The sequence below is a fragment of the Astatotilapia calliptera genome, chromosome 1, assembly GCF_964374335.1.
Source record: "Astatotilapia calliptera chromosome 1, fAstCal68.1, whole genome shotgun sequence".
NCBI classification, from domain to species: domain Eukaryota; kingdom Metazoa; phylum Chordata; class Actinopteri; order Cichliformes; family Cichlidae; genus Astatotilapia; species Astatotilapia calliptera.
This window is the reverse complement of record NC_137422.1, coordinates 5,997,284-6,013,870: the sequence shown is the minus strand read 5'-3', so window position 1 is coordinate 6,013,870 and position 16,587 is coordinate 5,997,284. Positions and strand designations below refer to the sequence as shown.

General features: G+C 39.0%; 2 protein-coding genes and 2 long non-coding RNA genes across 4 annotated transcripts in view; 3 read left to right on the top strand and 1 right to left on the bottom strand.

Moving 5' to 3' along the window:
* Window positions 1-101: 101 nt before the first annotated feature.
* Window positions 102-2,548, top strand: LOC145429085 (uncharacterized). Its single transcript, XR_013909365.1, has 3 exons — window positions 102-219; window positions 430-585; window positions 1,813-2,548. It is a non-coding gene; the product is annotated as an uncharacterized LOC145429085 (long non-coding RNA).
* Window positions 2,549-2,566: 18 nt separating this feature from the next.
* LOC113010330 (C-type mannose receptor 2-like) lies at window positions 2,567-12,547 on the top strand. Its single transcript, XM_026149687.2, has 3 exons — window positions 2,567-2,645; window positions 4,796-5,118; window positions 8,999-12,547. Exons 2-3 carry the CDS (start codon window positions 4,903-4,905, stop codon window positions 9,185-9,187), a joined length of 405 nt encoding a protein of 134 aa, XP_026005472.2. The 5' UTR covers window positions 2,567-2,645; window positions 4,796-4,902; the 3' UTR covers window positions 9,188-12,547.
* Window positions 12,548-14,258: 1,711 nt separating this feature from the next.
* LOC145429769 (uncharacterized) lies at window positions 14,259-14,833 on the bottom strand. Its single transcript, XR_013910085.1, has 2 exons — window positions 14,569-14,833; window positions 14,259-14,485 (listed from the first exon to the last, which is right to left on the bottom strand). It is a non-coding gene; the product is annotated as an uncharacterized LOC145429769 (long non-coding RNA).
* Window positions 14,834-14,916: 83 nt separating this feature from the next.
* The window catches only part of LOC145419345 (macrophage mannose receptor 1-like), a 60,167-nt gene continuing 58,496 nt past the window's right edge, over window positions 14,917-16,587 (top strand). The window contains exons 1-3 of the mRNA XM_080302149.1: window positions 14,917-14,968; window positions 15,179-15,334; window positions 16,553-16,587. The exon at window positions 16,553-16,587 is cut by the window's right edge and continues 193 nt beyond it. Coding sequence (XP_080158275.1) covers window positions 14,955-14,968; window positions 15,179-15,334; window positions 16,553-16,587 — 205 coding nt within the window. The 5' untranslated portion in view covers window positions 14,917-14,954. The remainder of the gene's footprint in view (window positions 14,969-15,178; window positions 15,335-16,552) is intronic.

The window sequence follows — 16,587 nt, the reverse complement described above, 5'->3', positions numbered from 1 at the left end:
AGGATCTCTCAGGAAAAATGCTTCTCCTTTCCTTAACGCTGTATGTAAATGTTCACTTCATTTGCCATCAGGCAAATTTCTTCTGGAGATGCCATGCCAGGCAGTTGATAGTTTGAATCTGCCAGTTAAATAATTAGTCTGATCTATGAAACCCAAAGTAGTGAGACATCTAGCTGAATGCTGTCGACTAATCCAACAGCCCGGGATGCATCAGAACAGGTAACACTTCTACCTCTGCTCAGAGCATCCATTAAGTTGATCAGGAATGCTCTGCCTGTATCCATTAGTCCTTTATCTTTTTAATAATTTGATAACAAGTTGATCACAATGTATCTTTAATATTCTTTTTCATTTAAAAAAATGTTGCTTTCCTCTTACTATATAAAGCAACACATGATGGTTTAACATGATGCTTTCTCTGTGCATCAGAAATCTGGTGATGACAGTAATGAAGAGCAGTTTTGTTGGACTCTTCTTCCTCTACTTCAGCAGCACTGTGTCTGGACTAGGATCAGTGGTGTCAAGACGTTACAGGTACAGAGACATTCATTACACCTGGCAAGAGGCCCGAAGCTACTGCAGGAGGTAGGGGTCCTTTGATATATTATATTATATTATATTATATTATATTATATTATATTATATTATATTATATTGGAAATTGTGCAGTTTAATGTCTCACTGCACTCTGAAATTAAACTGTATAGTACAAATAAGCAATTGGAGTTAAAAAAAAATCAAATTATAGACCAAAGTGTATTCTAAACTTCTGACTCATCAGAGTCTTTGGCAGATATAACAGCTGAACACAGCCGTGGCATTCTTTCTACAATAGAAATCAAATATTCTCCCATGTCTGCTGCAGATGTTCCCATAAATGTGGACCTTGTAGGTTGCTTTGCTTTCACTCTTCTGTCCAGTTCATCCCAAACCAGCTCTGGAGACTGTGCTGGACACTCCATGTTTCCAAGCTCACCACCTTGTTCGTGTTTCCCGAGGTAGTTCTGGCACAAAACTTATGTTTTGGGTCATCATCTTGCTGTAGGATGAACCCCTGACCAAGCAGAGGGTACTGCATGGAGCTGCAGAATACTGTGGTAGCTGTTTTGGTTCAGGGTAGCTCTCACTCTGTACAAGTCACTGACCCTGGATCCAGCAAACAGCCCCAGACCATCACACTCCCTCCTCTATGTTTGACATGCACACACTGTGGAACCATCCTTTCACCTACTCCACGGCGTACAAAGATCCTGTGTGATGCAAATGTTGATTCATCAGTCCATAATACCTTCTTCCAATCTGCAGTAGCCCAGTAGCCCTTTTGTATTATTCTGAATGTACATTATTTTACTGTTTTGGGGAACCTTCCTTTTTTTAACCTCTGGCTGTTCACCACTTAACTTTGTACCATTTCAAGCTATTTATTGGGCTTGAACGACTTGAATTGTTATAAATACCTGGAAAAATTGAGGTATTCTAAAACTGTAGTTTAGTGTATGGTGTATGTTCAGTATGTTCATATGTATGTTCGTATTTACGGGGTGGCTGTAGCTCAGGTGGTAAAGCAAGTCACCTACTAACCGGAAGTGTGGTGGTTCGATCCTACGCTGCTCCATTCTGCATGCCAAGTATCCTTGGGCAAGATATTAATCCAATGAATGTGTATGAATGTTAGTGAGACAGCACTAAAAGCTTAGTGCTATAGAGTAGAAAAGTGCTATATAAGAACCAGACTATTTAAGTGACTGAACAAAGCTCAGTTGTTTGTATTTTTTTTAATCAAAGTGTAAATAAAACTCTTTATCCCAATAGCTGGAATGGAGACAATGACTTGGCCACTGTCTACTGGCAGTCAGATATAGAACAACAGGACATGAGCATATATAACTCATGGATTGGTCTGCACAGAGAAACAGATGCGAATCAGGCATTAGATGGCTGGACTTGGCCAAATGGAGAAAACCTCAACTTTAATGCCTGGGATTATGGCGAGCCAGACTGGGGTCAGCGATGCGGTTACGTAAATTACAACAGCAAAAGGTAAAGTGAGACTGTTCTGGAAACATTTTACTGATTTTTCTTTTAAACAAAAAACTCAAAATTTTTAACAGTCAGTTTTTCTAATAGTGCTGGCACACTTCAAATGTATCCATACTTACACAGCCATGATGAAACCTTTTTAGTTTTTGTCACTGAGGTAATCAAAACTGAAATTTTATCTTTTATAACTTTAAACTCATAATAAATACTAACTTTCTTTAAAACTGATTTTCAGGGCTTTTAAAGCATATAAATGGGCAGTATTCACAGTCTGTCACACTGATATTTCTGGTGCATTCATCTGTTATCAGCAGGATTCTGTATGAACCTTTAGAGTGGATTATTGTTTCTGTGTTCCTTAATGATGCACACTGACTGTTGTGCACTGTGAGTCTTACTTAATTTGCTTGTGTTTAGACAATTTGCATATAGTTTTCTATGTGGCAAAGCACTGATCTCTCTCTGATACCATTGTCTTGACCAAACTCAGAATTCTAATATGCAGTGAGTCCACTAACTTTTGGCGAAATTCACAGATATTGGTGACATAAATTCACATGTCAAGAAGGAGGACTTCCCAGTCTGGATTGGACTGTACAGAGATGGTAAAGACAAATCAGCATCATGTCACACTATTGTAAATGACTGTACCTGATTGGGACAAAATTCAGTGTCAAATTCAAAGTAAATATATTTCCTAGAATCCTAACAAGTCCGTTAAGTCACCACCAGCAACTTCATGTCTGCTAGTGGTGACTTAACTTTATAACAATCAGAGGTGGGACCAAGTCATTGTTTTGCAAGTCTCAAGTAAGTCTCAAGTCTTTATCCTCAAGTCTCAAGTCAAGTCTCAAGTCATGTCAGGCAAGTCAGAGTCGAGTCTCAAGTCACTGGTGTAAAAGTCCGAGTAAAGTCACAAGTCTGAAATTTTGAATTTCAAGTCCTTTCGAGTCTTTAAAAAAAAAAAAACGAAAAAAGAATGTTGCAGTTATATGCTAAATGTAAATATTAGACCATGTAATTTTTAAATCTGTGTTTTTCTCAACACATGACAAAATATTGAACTTAGAAAATATACACAAATTGTGAAATTGCACCTCTTTAAAATGCAGCTCAATTAAACCTAGCTCCTAGAATAATTTTCACCGACAGTTCTGAGACCGGCTTTAAAATCGCATGACAAAAATATCATACACATTAAAAAAAACTGCATCACCAACGTAGCCTGGACAACATTTGCTAGTTAGATGAAGTCAGCTATCTCATTGTAGCATATTTATATGCATATTTATAATTAGATGGTTCTTGGAGTGAGTGCATACACTCGTGAAGTTTAGTAACTTCAGGTCACTGCAACAAGCCCAGGTACAGTTTACCGCCAGATGGGTACAGGACCTTGAAATGCACCGTGTAGAACGAAAGACTATCGTACATATCATAAGTTTACCAGTCTCACAAATCGTCTTCATAAATACACATTCGTTAACCGTTTATTAATAGGACCTTTGAGCTCAATGGTAATTAATTAGCAGTAGAAATAATTTCTGGTACGCGTTACAGAAATGTAGCAGTGACAATAATATTGTATGCTGTAATCGTACTGGGCAATTAGTGATACAAAACAACTGTTTTACCCTGTGAATAAAAGTATATGTTTTTGTCAATGTACCATAATAACAGAAGCGAAACGCAATATTGTGTCAGGACAATTCACTATTTATGCACAATAAATAAAGGAGCATAGCGCGACAATTTCTGTTCAGCGCCAGACTTGCTTGTAACCTATTTCACCAATTATGTTAAGAAAAATGACGTATTAACTACAACAGAAGACTTGCCTTTGTGGAAATGCTTGGAGCAGACTAACCTGTGAGCTGGAGTGTTCTGGGACGTTATATTTGGTCTTTGAATGGCTGCAATCCAGGCCACCCGTCGCCTCTTTGTTACTTCGGAAACATGGCTCGAACAATTTCTCTTCAGCGACGTAATCCAATAACAACCGATCTCTTTACCCGTCGGCTTCCCGTGGCTGTCATGTGACCGGCTATTGCAGTTAATAATACAACAGCTTCTTGACATTTTTGTGTTTCTTTTTTATCGCTGTATAACTGATTTCAATTGAAAGCCTGTGTGCGCTAGTACCTCTTGCCACGAGTTCCCAGAATCCTTTGCGGTTTTACCCCTGAATGACGTCACATTTTCAATCTCTATATAATATGCATGTTAAATTTTATATTTGGGGTGAAATATCAAGTCTTTTCAAGTAAACCGGTTCAAGTCCAATTCAAGTCCCAGGTCATTGGTGTAAAAGTCCAAGTCAAGTCACAAGTTTTAGAGCATTTTTTCAAGTCAAGTCTAAAGTCATAAAATTAATGACTCGAGTCTGACTCGAGTCCAAGTCATGTGACTCGAGTCCACACCTCTGATAACAATAATACTCATTTGAACAGGAAGCTGGTAGGAATCCTTTTTAAAATGGTCTGCTGAAAATGTTATTCCCCCAAGCAACTGCTGTATGCCCTGAATCTTGGTCACTGTCATTCTTCATAATGAAAAACCCAATACAATTTTTATGTAGTGCAGATAAAAGTTCAACTGCTTTTGTTAAACATTTCCAATATAGACTATGTTTTCCCATTTTTTCTTCAGTTTTTGCTGTTGAAACAGTTCTTTGCATTTTTACTTTAGAGCTAGTGGTGAAGTTGGTGATCCACACAGATTTTCATCTATTTTGCTGACAACTCCTGTTCTACAGGGGAGACATGGAGGTGGAGTGCAGGCACTTCAGGCTACATAAACTGGGCTTTGGGTGAACCAAAGAACAATAGCGACTGTGCCTCCGTCTTATCTGTCAGTAAACAGATGGCTGCCCAAAACTGTTCCCACCGCTTTCCATTCCTCTGCTACTGGAACAACTTGGTCGTAATAAAGGAGAACAAGACCTGGGAGGAGGCTCTGGATCACTGCCGAGCTCTCCGTTCACCGACCCACCAGCAGTTTCGTTATGACCTGATCAGCGTGCAACCAGAAGACTACAACAAGATCATGGCTGTAGTCACCGAAGCCAGCACAGAGGAGGTGGGCTCAGATTTAGTGACTTCACATTTTGGACGTGAGATATGTTTGGAGTTTGTTCATGCTGTTTGTTAGAAGGAGCTATGCAGACAACAGCAGCCATCTTAAGCTCTGCTTCATTTTATGTTCTGAATAACTCTGAATATTCTATAGCACAAAAGAGACGGAGGATATATATTTTCTTTTACTCAGCAAAACTTCATGAAAGCTTTCAGCATTAATTGTAGAGAATGTATGTCTGTTAAGGTTCTCAGTCATCCAGGTCATCGTAGTCTAAGGGTACGTCCAGACTAGCCCGGATAGATTTGAAAACAGCGTTTTTGTCTGAAAAAGCTCCGCGACCACACTAGCGTTTCAGTCGTTTCACAGAGTTGAGCGTCCACATTGAAACGGCTGAAAACGCTTACGTTCCAATTCTATGCATGTGTTAAACGCAAGAAGATTCGACCTGCCTCATTTCTGTCTGCCTTTTATTTACTTTCCTGCTCTATGAAATGTTGTGGCAAAATGTCGAGGAACAGCACCGAGTGGACTAACAATGAGGTGGAGTTGTTGCTGCGAGTAACACAAAAGTACAAAGTTGCAAAAGCAAGTGAGAGTTAAAGAATTTAAGAAAAGCTATCTGGAGCATGTACAGACTGATATTAATCTTTAATAGAGCTGTCAAACCTGAGCGCAAACAAAACAACTGCTGTATAATGCCCTCCGCTATCTTAGTTTAATTGGTCACATGACTGCATCACATGACTTTTTAGAAAGTCTGTGTTTTCGAGTGTCCACACTGTGATGGGACAGCTCCATTTTGAAATGTATGCGTTTTCGAGAGAGTTTTCAAAACGTTGCGTTTTTCCTTGGGGAAAACGCCGTCTCAGTGTGGATAGGAGGCCAAAACGGAGAGAAAATTATGCTTTTTCAAACTAAAACGCATTAGTGTGGACGTAGCTTAAGGAGCTTGGAAAGAAAAGCGTCTAGACTTCTTTAAGTGGCTTGAAGGCGTTTCACCTCTCATCTGAGAAGCATCTTCAGTTCTCGGGTCAAATGGGCGGTGTGTCTGATTGTGACCGACACCCATTTTCACACCTTGGCTCGCGGTTTTCTTTCCAAGCTCCTTAGACTGTAGAGAATGTATTTACTTCTGACACTCTGCTTTTATATGTATGGAATACAAAGTTATGTAAAACACATCTGCCATACAAAATTAAAAACACTAAAACATAATGCTCTTATGAAAACTTAAACTAGACACTAGACTTGTAGTCAAGACCGCCTGATCCGAGACCAAGACAAGACCAAGACCAAGACCAAATTGAGACGAAACCAAGACCGAGACCGAGTCGAGACGAGACCAAGACCAAGACCGAGACAAAAAAAGTCTTTAAACTGCAGCCAGATGCTGCTTCGTTTACGGGTGTCAGGCATATTTATGTGTTTTTGCTTTCACACAGCCCTCTTCACCGCTGTCTACTGTCTATATATATATATACAAACACTTCTATATACATATGCAGGACACCTTAAACTAGTTTTTTAATTAAGCAGCAAGGCAGAACAAAGTCGGGGCTGTATCAAGACACAGGGACTAAACCCCAATTCAACCAGACCCAGAACTGATCCGGAATTAAAACAGGACTACAACAGTAACCAAGACAGAACCAGAATCAGAACTAGATGATAGTAGCACTAAAAATCATCATAGACCTGCACTACACTTATTTTTTAATTCTACCAAAGTAAAATATTTAGATTGAGAAAAGTTTATATAATTATTTAGCCTTGTTGTGCAAACAAGCCTGCAGAACTTAATACATTTAGAATTTGAAAAGTAACAAATGGTATCTGAAAAGAAACACTAGGTACTAGATACATGTTCTGATGAGTTTTGGCAAACAACTATTTGACTAACATGTGTGTCTCACCTGCTCTTGTTCCCTCTTTGTTCTGCCGTCATTCTCTCTCTCCCTCTCTGTTCCTCTCTCTCCCTCTCTGTGCTGACAATCAAGCCAAACACCAACATCATAAAATATACAGTGGAAACCAGATGTTTAAATACTCTTCAGATAAAAACACTTTTTTAATTGTAACATCAAATCAGACTAAATGTTTATTTTTTTTAGATTGATAAATATAAAAAACATATTTGTTAACTTTAAGAGTAAAGAGAGAAACTGTCTGTATTTCTTAATTGTAAATGGCACCAAATTGTATTCAAATTGAGCCACACTTATGGAGCTCCACAGTTCTTTTTCTGGTGTTTTGGTTGACATCTCTTGATTTTCCCATGTCAAAGAAACAGGCTCTGTGTTTTGCCTTATATGCATCCACAGCTGTGCCACCAATTTACTCACATGGACTCTACTAACCTATCAGAATCTTCTTCAGCTCAGAATGGAATCGTCTGGAGTTTTCTTATTAATTAACAATAAACTTAGTGTACATGTACTCCTAAATTTGATGAAAGTGATTAAAATAGACAGCCCCCTCTTTTTATTCTGACATTTAACTAATTCAAAAGATTTCAACATTAATTTATCTAAAACAAAAGTTTACTCTAAATTGATGTTTAACAGTAAAAAAAAGTTTTTATGTTTTCTCCCTAAAGTGTATGTAAATATCTGGTTTCAACTGTGAATATACTGCTGTGTATTGAAATTCCTCTTGTTTTGCATAGAAATATACTGAACAACATACAAAGCATAATATATAAAATAACATCTACCTGAGTTTTTTCTTTGAAAGAAGCTTCTTATGTCCATTGTTGTGTTCATCAGTACACAATTGAAACCGATTTAGATAGTTTGTTTAGCCGTGGAGGGTAACAACTGAAAATGTGAAAGACTCTCTAAAAAATCAGCATTGCTGTTCGGCTTTTTATTTATCCATTTGTTGATTCACTCGAAGAGCAAGTAACGCAACCAAGTGATCAGTTTGATATCAATCTTTTGTGATACACCGTCATATTTACATTATTAGTTCAGTACGAATGATTTGCTTTGGTACCTGGTCAAACTTAAGCTCTCCTCTGTCTGCAGCAAACTCGCAGGCAGCAGCTTCTCCCCCCTCGCTCACATGGGTGCTGTGCTCAGTCGCCTAGTGCCTGAGCTCGGATCATACCAAAATTAGGGGGAATTTACGACGGTGCGCTCTGTGCTTCGTGTGTTGTTTTTGTTTTATACAGTTGTCAGTCAGGCATCTAACTAACAAATTACACTCCAAAAGACCCCATGCTTCTGAAAAAATGACCCGGGCTTAAGCCCAGTAAGCCACCCCCCCGCTCCGCTGATGGTTGACTCCAAATCTCCCGAACACTATGTCGATTTGAGAACGCAAGACCGAAACAGCGAGACCAAGACCGAGACCAAGACAAAAGTCCGTCGAGACCAAGACAAGACCAAGACCACGTAAAAGTGGTCTCGAGACCGGTCTCGAGACATCCAACTCTACTAGACACTGATATTTTACATTAATTTCATGGGCTTTGTGCTGAGGTGCAGTCTGATGTTCCTGAATCCTCCCTTAGTTATGTTGCAACAGGCCAAGGCTGCTAGAGGCTTCCCATGATGCACTGAGCGCTCTTGTCATTCTCTCTGTGTTTATACACTAATACTAATCCCACCAGGAACTGTTGCCGTTTTAAACCCCTATGACATTAAAACAATTAAACATAATGTGTGCAGGGGAAGTCTAAGGAGTAAAACACACTTATTTTGAAGGGAAAGATTAGGGATTAAATGGGTTCACCGTCTCGCCCATAAGGAGTGTTTGGTTCTGTCTCTTTAAAAACTTTGTGTTTTGTTTTGTTTCATTGCAGTAAGTGGACTCTCATGTTATAATAAAACTCTCTTAATGCTTCCAGAGAGGTTCACTGACTGCTTCTTTCCCCTAGGTGTGGACAGGGCTGCGATTCCTGGCTGGTAAATGGCTGTGGGTGAACGGGGCAGATATGAAGTTCTCCAACCTGGCTCAGTGCCCCCCTACAGTGCAGCGCTGTGGAGTCTTAAGAAAGACCAGCACGCACAGTATAGAGACCAGAGACTGTGCAGAGAGACGAAACTTTGTGTGTTATAGGAAGTAGGCCGCTTGACGTCACTGCTACAGTCTTTTAGCCTTCATCAACTATACCTCTCTAATTTCCTCTCTGTTTATTAATGGAATTTTCATTAGAAGGTATTTTCATTAACACATCAGTTTAAATGGGCACCAATTTGTATTCTCTACAGTTGACGCATTGACTAAGCTAAAAATATTCTTTCTTTATATTGTTGCATTACATATTTGCTAAAAATACTCTTTTTTTGGAAATATAAAATTACTCTTTAATCATTAACTCAACTGTTAAGAGTTAAATAAATAGAGCACATTTTTTCTATTTCCTCGATATTCTCATTTTATTTATTACTATTATATTTGATTTTGTTATTACTTTAGATTTCTTTGTGACATTATAATACTTTGTGCTAAGTTAGTGCAAGTAAAAAGAAATAAATGAACAAACTGGCTATAGCTTGTTTGAGTGCTGAATTTCTTTCAGGGGTGTGTGAAGGATGTTGTATCTGGTTGGATTTTTTAGTTTGACAGCATATTTCTCATGTTGTTTGATGAAGCCAGCTGCTGTTCAACCATGAATGTTTCACACATCTCATGTGCTTATTGTAAATCAATGTAACTTTACAGAATGGCTGCATGCAAGTGTCATCACTTCCCTGTTCAGAAAAAAATTCTTGGTGTCATTATGTCAGCACAGGACTTTCTGTTCTCTCAGGTATGAACACAATGCTGAAGATGGTACCTGTCTGTTCAACAGCAGACAAACACGATGTTACTGGTGAGGTCTAAACAAGTAACGCCCTCTGAATTTTACAGTTTTTCTTATAATGGGATTATAAGCAAGCACCAGTGTTGGGTAAGTTACTTTAAATTAGTAACTTAGTTAAATTACTAGTTACTTCTATCAAAAGTAACTCAGTTACTTCAAGTTACTCGTTACTTTCAAAGTAACTCGTTACTAGGGAAAGTAACTTTGGTTTTACTCAGAATTTGTCATGGTCTCCGCTCCTCGACAGCTGACAGCTGTCAGGTGCTTTGTTTTTGTTTCCCTTTCTCTCTTGCCCTCTTCCATTCTCTCTCTAAACATGACAAAACTGAAAGCACTGGGTCAACGACCCAGGAACCCTGACACACGTCAACTTCAACAGTCCGATCTACCCTTTCGTCTCAGTCCATCTGGGTTTAAGTACTTAGGGATTAACGTGACTCGCTCTCTATCTGGCCTTAAATCAACAAATTTGTCTCCTCTTATATCAAGGATTACATCTGATATTCAAAGATGGGGTAATCCCCCCCTTTCTTTAATCGGTAAGATTAATGTTGTTAAAATGAACATCTTACCAAAATGTTTATTTTTATTTCAGTCAATTCCCTTATTTTTGCCAAAACATTTTTTTGTTTCACTGGACAAGATTATTGGTTCTTTCATTTGGGGAGGGAAGCCACCTAGGGTTTCTAAAACTTTAGTGCAGTGATGCAGATTTAGTGGAGGACTTGCATTGCCTAATTTTCTAGCTTACTACTGGGCCGCTCACATCCATAAACTTTGCTACTGGCTAAAATCTTCTGGTTCCTTGTGGTGTAAATTGGAGCTATCATCATGTAAGGGCTCTTCTTTACCAGCTTTGCTCTATTCCTCTTTACCCGTAAAACCCTCTCTGTATACTGATAATCAGGGGGATATTAACACACTCAAAATCTGGTTTCAGTTTAGACGTCACTTTAATTTTGTAATGCCATCTTCCTTAGGTCCTCTAAGCGACAACCATTTGTTTCCCCCTTCACTTTTGGACTCGACATTCTCAGTGTGGTGTGACAAGAGTATAAAACAGTTCAAACATTTATATGTGGATGGTGTTTTGGATAGTTTTCCCAATTTGTCTTCTCGTTATAATCTCCCTATTACCCATTTGTTTTGCTATTTTCAAATTCGAAATTTTGTTGCCAAGTGTTTCCCAAATTTACCCTCTTTACCTCCAGAACAGCAGTGGGAAACTACGTTATCATTTATTCCTCATCACAGAGGAACCGTTTCGAAACTCTATGATACTATCCTGTCTTTTAGTAACCACTCTAATATTAAGCTTAAGTGTACATGGGAAGGAGAACTAGGAATTCAAATACATGAGGAGTCTTGGGAACAGGCTATGGCGACGGTATGATCTTCCACGTCCTGTGCTCGTCTTGGACTTATTCAATTTAAGGTCATACACAGGGCACATTTCTCTAAGTCTAGACTTTCAGAATTGTATCCAGAAGTGGAAAATAAATGTGATAAATGCCATGGCTCTCCTTGTCACCTTAGCCACATGTTTTTTCTGTGTCCTGAGCTAGAAGGTTTCTGGACAGGGTATTTTGCTATTATGTCAACTGTTCTTGGGGTAACTCTTCATCCTTGACCTCTGATTGCTGTATTCGGGATTCCTGATCGCTCACTTACACTTGATTCTACACAAAAGGATATTATAGCCTTCACATTGCATTGGAAGTCTGTTAAGTATCCTACTGTTTCCCGGTGGCTTAAAGATGTCATGTTTTTAATATACGTTGAGAGGTTGCACAGCCAAATTTTTCCACAAGTGGCAACCCTTTATTTCTTATTTTACTAGGCTAGAGGTATTGCCTGTTTAAATGTACTTCTGTCACTGTTATATTCCTGTAATATGTTTGATGGTTGTGTTGATCTTTGTGGGACTGGGGGGGGGGTCTTCTTTGTTTTAGAGTGTGTTTTTGTTTAGTTGTTTTTTTTTTTACATATATATAAGCATATTTACTTAGAAAAATGAAGAAAGGTTTATTGTATTTCGGTACCTGCAAGTACTGTGTTGTTTTCTTTTTTCAATAAAAATATTTGCAAAAAAGACCCATTGTTTTCATCATACTTGCTCAAAAAACAAAAGTCCATATTTATGTACACAATTTTTGGCTAGTTCATTGTTCTTTTGATTAAGGAAAACACAAGGAAAACACAAGAACCCAAAATGTGAGATAAAATAAAACTGATTCCACTTTGTTATCACATTAAAATGTACCAGATGTTGCCAAGGTCAGAATTAATGAGCAGATCAGATCAGCCCCATATTATTAAATGTATAGTGAGTGACACTAATTCAATCTGAAAGATTAAATTAAGACAGAACAATTACAGTAAAATCAAATTTCTAGTATTAGCAATTCACATTCACAATTTTTCCAATAATTTTTACCAACAGCTATAATCATAAAGCAGCTTAAGTTAAGTTTTTTTTATCTGCTGGCTTGGTTCAGTGAGCAGCATCTCTGCAGGCTGCAGATGAGCTGTACCTCAGAGAGGGCTTCTCCCCTCACGCTGTGAGACGCTTGTCATGCAAATAGTAGTAGGCAAGAGGCACATGTTGATTTAGGCTCTGACTTTTACTGGCTTTTGATGTTGGTTTGTTTCCACTGGGCTTCAGTGGACAAATGAAACTGCACAATCGTCATAGAAATTTCCTTTTTAAGTAAATTGGTTTGCTTTAACTCATTTGACTTTTAAACACTTGGGAGTCTTTGGCACACCCTACCAGGAACCGGCAATTTACCAGACTAGGAAACACAGACCAACAAGCATTGGGCCTTATTTGGGTGGTCGTGTCTCAGGCCTGTGGATCAATCCCTGACTCCTTTGTTCTGTGTTATAACGGTTCTTTTGGCCAAGAAACTGAATCCCAAGTTACCCCTAATGCATCCATCATAGTGCAACTGTTGTGTGAATGTTAGGATGTATGACTGGGTGAGTGACACTTGCTGTAGAAAATGCTTCGAGTGCTTAACTGAGTAGGAAGGTATTACACAAGTCCTATTTCCCATTTTTCTGTTGAACCCCAGCTCACTGTATTTATCTTCACATACATGATACAGCCAGAATAAGTTAACATATGAAGAGATCTCAGATTATAATCTCACATAACCTCTGATGTTCAGTTCAAAGTGGTCAAACAATAAAACATTAATTTGTTAAGTGTTCAGGGTTCTCTCTCACCTATATTTCTTTTCTTTGTGCTAGATTTTGCCAGTATGTGTGGGTCATTGCAATGGTCTCTCTCAAAACTAAAAAAAAAAAAGTGTGACACCTTCCTGGTGTTGTGGTAAAATATTAAAACTACTGCATTTCAGTGCCTTAGTTCCTGTAGCTGTCATGGGAATGTTCAAAGGTCTATCCTCCAAAAGTCCCAAACTTTAATGAAAAACCAACAGTGGTCATGTAATGGCAAGCAGCAATGCCAACTAATCATGAGTATATAAATATAAATATTGTCTTTCAACTTCTGAATGTCATTCTGTCACAATCTCTTGAATTTTCTGAAATCTGGGGCTAAAGTTTGGACAGAGGCTAACCTTTGTAACTACATATAGACAGCGCTCTCATGTGTGACTATCTAGCTTCTGTCAAGAAACAGAATTGAATATTAAGCATTGACCAAATATGATGCATCTTTTTTTTTAGTACTCTTAAATATCAGTGTACTTGATTGTACACCAGCTTACACATCCTTTAAAGTTTTTTGTGTACACCAACATCTCTGAAACATCTCTCCACCAACAGCTCTGCTGTGTGCGTGCTGGATGTCAGGTGCTAGTAGTTTGCCTGCTCAGTGTTTTTGCATACTGTTCTTATTGTGTGCTAATCCACCATGATGCACAAACAAAATGACAACTTCTTGGTCTTCTTAACTTTGCTCTACGGTGCTACCATTCTGCCGTTTTTATGTGCAGCTGTAATATGGAAAAAAAACAACCAAAAAACCAAAGAATGTTTCTGATATCATGACTCATTCAGACTAATAAATTTGCCTTTTCCGTGTGTTTCATATTCCAAAGTATTTATAAAACCAAACCTGCCTAAAATCACTTTATTCTCATTTTTTAACTTTGCCTTGCTTTATCTGTTTAAAAATTACTAACAGACATACGCTTTCTGATGTTTTATTGATATGTGACTCAGGGATGTGTCACTCAAGGTGGCAACAAACAGCACAAGTGGGAGCAGTTTAAGCTGCCTCTGGCCTCCAGGATCTCTCAGGAAAAATGCTTCTCCTTTTGTCAGGTTTCGTAGATCGGACTCACGCGCAGACCACTAGTGTCTTCAAAAGGTGCATTTATTTACAGTGTTTCCTACAGTGGAATTCATATATACACATAATAGTGTCAAAGGAAAAAGGGGCCGGGGTTCCAGGGTCCAGGAGTGAAAGAGGCAGGAGTCCAGGAAGGGAAAGTTTCCATTCAGTCCTAGCACATCTCCTCTCCTTTATCTCTCTTGCTCCCGTTCAGTCGCCAGGCACAGGGGAAGAACAAGTCCAGAGGCAATCTATGCACAGGCAGAAAAAAACCATTAGTCTCCTGGTTCAGACATGCTCATAAACTGACTTTACAAAATACAGGACGACTGACGCTGATGACTCAACGATCCAGCGACGAGTAGAGCAGACTCGCCCTCTTAAGAAGGGTTCCAATCTTTCATGATCAGCGACAGATGTGCTGATCACCTCCAGGTGCGTAGGCCAGGGGCAGGAGCCCATACTGAGCTCCGCCCCGGCAGGAGAAAGAGAGAATGGAAGAGGGCGAGAGAGAAAGGGAGAGCAGAGGTGAGAGAGAAAGGTAAACAAAAACAAAACACCTGACGGCTGTCAGCTGACGAGGGGCGGAGACCATGACACCTTTCCTTAACGCTGTATGTAAATGTTCACTTCATTTGCCATCAGGCAAATTTCTTCTGGAGATGCCATGCCAGGCAGTTGCTGAATGCTGAATGCTGTCGACTAATCCAACAGCCCGGGATGCATCAGAACAGGTAACACTTCTACCTCTGCTCAGAGCATCCATTAAGTTGATCAGGAATGCTCTGCCTGTATCCATTAGTCCTTTATCTTTTTAATAATTTGATAACAAGTTGATCACAATGTATCTTTAATATTCTTTTTCATTTAAAAAAATGTTGCTTTCCTCTTACTATATAAAGCAACACATGATGGTTTAACATGATGCTTTCTCTGTGCATCAGAAATCTGGCGATGACAGTAATGAAGAGCAGTTTTGTTGGACTATTCTTCCTCTACTTCAGCAGCACTGTGTCTGGACTAGGATCAGTGGTGTCAAGACATTACAGGTACAGAGACATTCATTACACCTGGCAAGAGGCCCGAAGCTACTGCAGGAGGTAGGGGTCCTTTGATATATTATATTATATTATATTATATTATATTATATTATATTATATTGGAAATTGTGCAGTTTAATGTCTCACTGCACTCTGAAATTAAACTGTATAGTACAAATAAGCAATTGGAGTTAAAAAAAAATCAAATTATAGACCAAAGTGTATTCTAAACTTCTGACTCATCAGAGTCTTTGGCAGATATAACAGCTGAACACAGCCGTGGCATTCTTTCTACAATAGAAATCAAATATTCTCCCATGTCTGCTGCAGATGTTCCCATAAATGTGGACCTTGTAGGTTGCTTTGCTTTCACTCTTCTGTCCAGTTCATCCCAAACCAGCTCTGGAGACTGTGCTGGACACTCCATGTTTCCAAGCTCACCACCTTGTTCGTGTTTCCCGAGGTAGTTCTGGCACAAAACTTATGTTTTGGGTCATCATCTTGCTGTAGGATGAACCCCTGACCAAGCAGAGGGTACTGCATGGAGCTGCAGAATACTGTGGTAGCTGTTTTGGTTCAGGGTAGCTCTCACTCTGTACAAGTCACTGACCCTGGATCCAGCAAACAGCCCCAGACCATCACACTCCCTCCTCTATGTTTGACATGCACACACTGTGGAACCATCCTTTCACCTACTCCACGGCGTACAAAGATCCTGTGTGATGCAAATGTTGATTCATCAGTCCATAATACCTTCTTCCAATCTGCAGTAGCCCAGTAGCCCTTTTGTATTATTCTGAATGTACATTATTTTACTGTTTTGGGGAACCTTCCTTTTTTTAACCTCTGGCTGTTCACCACTTAACTTTGTACCATTTCAAGCTATTTATTGGGCTTGAACGACTTGAATTGTTATAAATACCTGGAAAAATTGAGGTATTCTAAAACTGTAGTTTAGTGTATGGTGTATGTTCAGTATGTTCATATGTATGTTTGTATTTACGGGGTGGCTGTAGCTCAGGTGGTAAAGCAAGTCACCTACTAACCGGAAGTGTGGTGGTTCGATCCTACGCTGCTCCATTCTGCATGCCAAGTATCCTTGGGCAAGATATTAATCCAATGAATGTGTATGAATGTTAGTGAGACAGCACTAAAAGCTTAGTGCTATAGAGTAGAAAAGTGCTATATAAGAACCAGACTATTTAAGTGACTGAACAAAGCTCAGTTGTTTGTATTTTTTTTTAATCAAAGTGTAAATAAAACTCTTTATCCCAATAGCTGGAATGGAGACAATGACTTGGCCACTGTCTACT

Coding starts and splice junctions, on each gene's coding strand:
- LOC113010330 (XM_026149687.2), top strand. CDS start 4,903: ATGGCTGCCCAAAACTGTTCCCACCGCTTTCCATTCCTCTGCTACTGG. Junction 5,119..8,998: donor CCGAAGCCAGCACAGAGGAG/GTGGGCTCAGAT, acceptor TCTTTCCCCTAG/GTGTGGACAGGGCTGCGATT.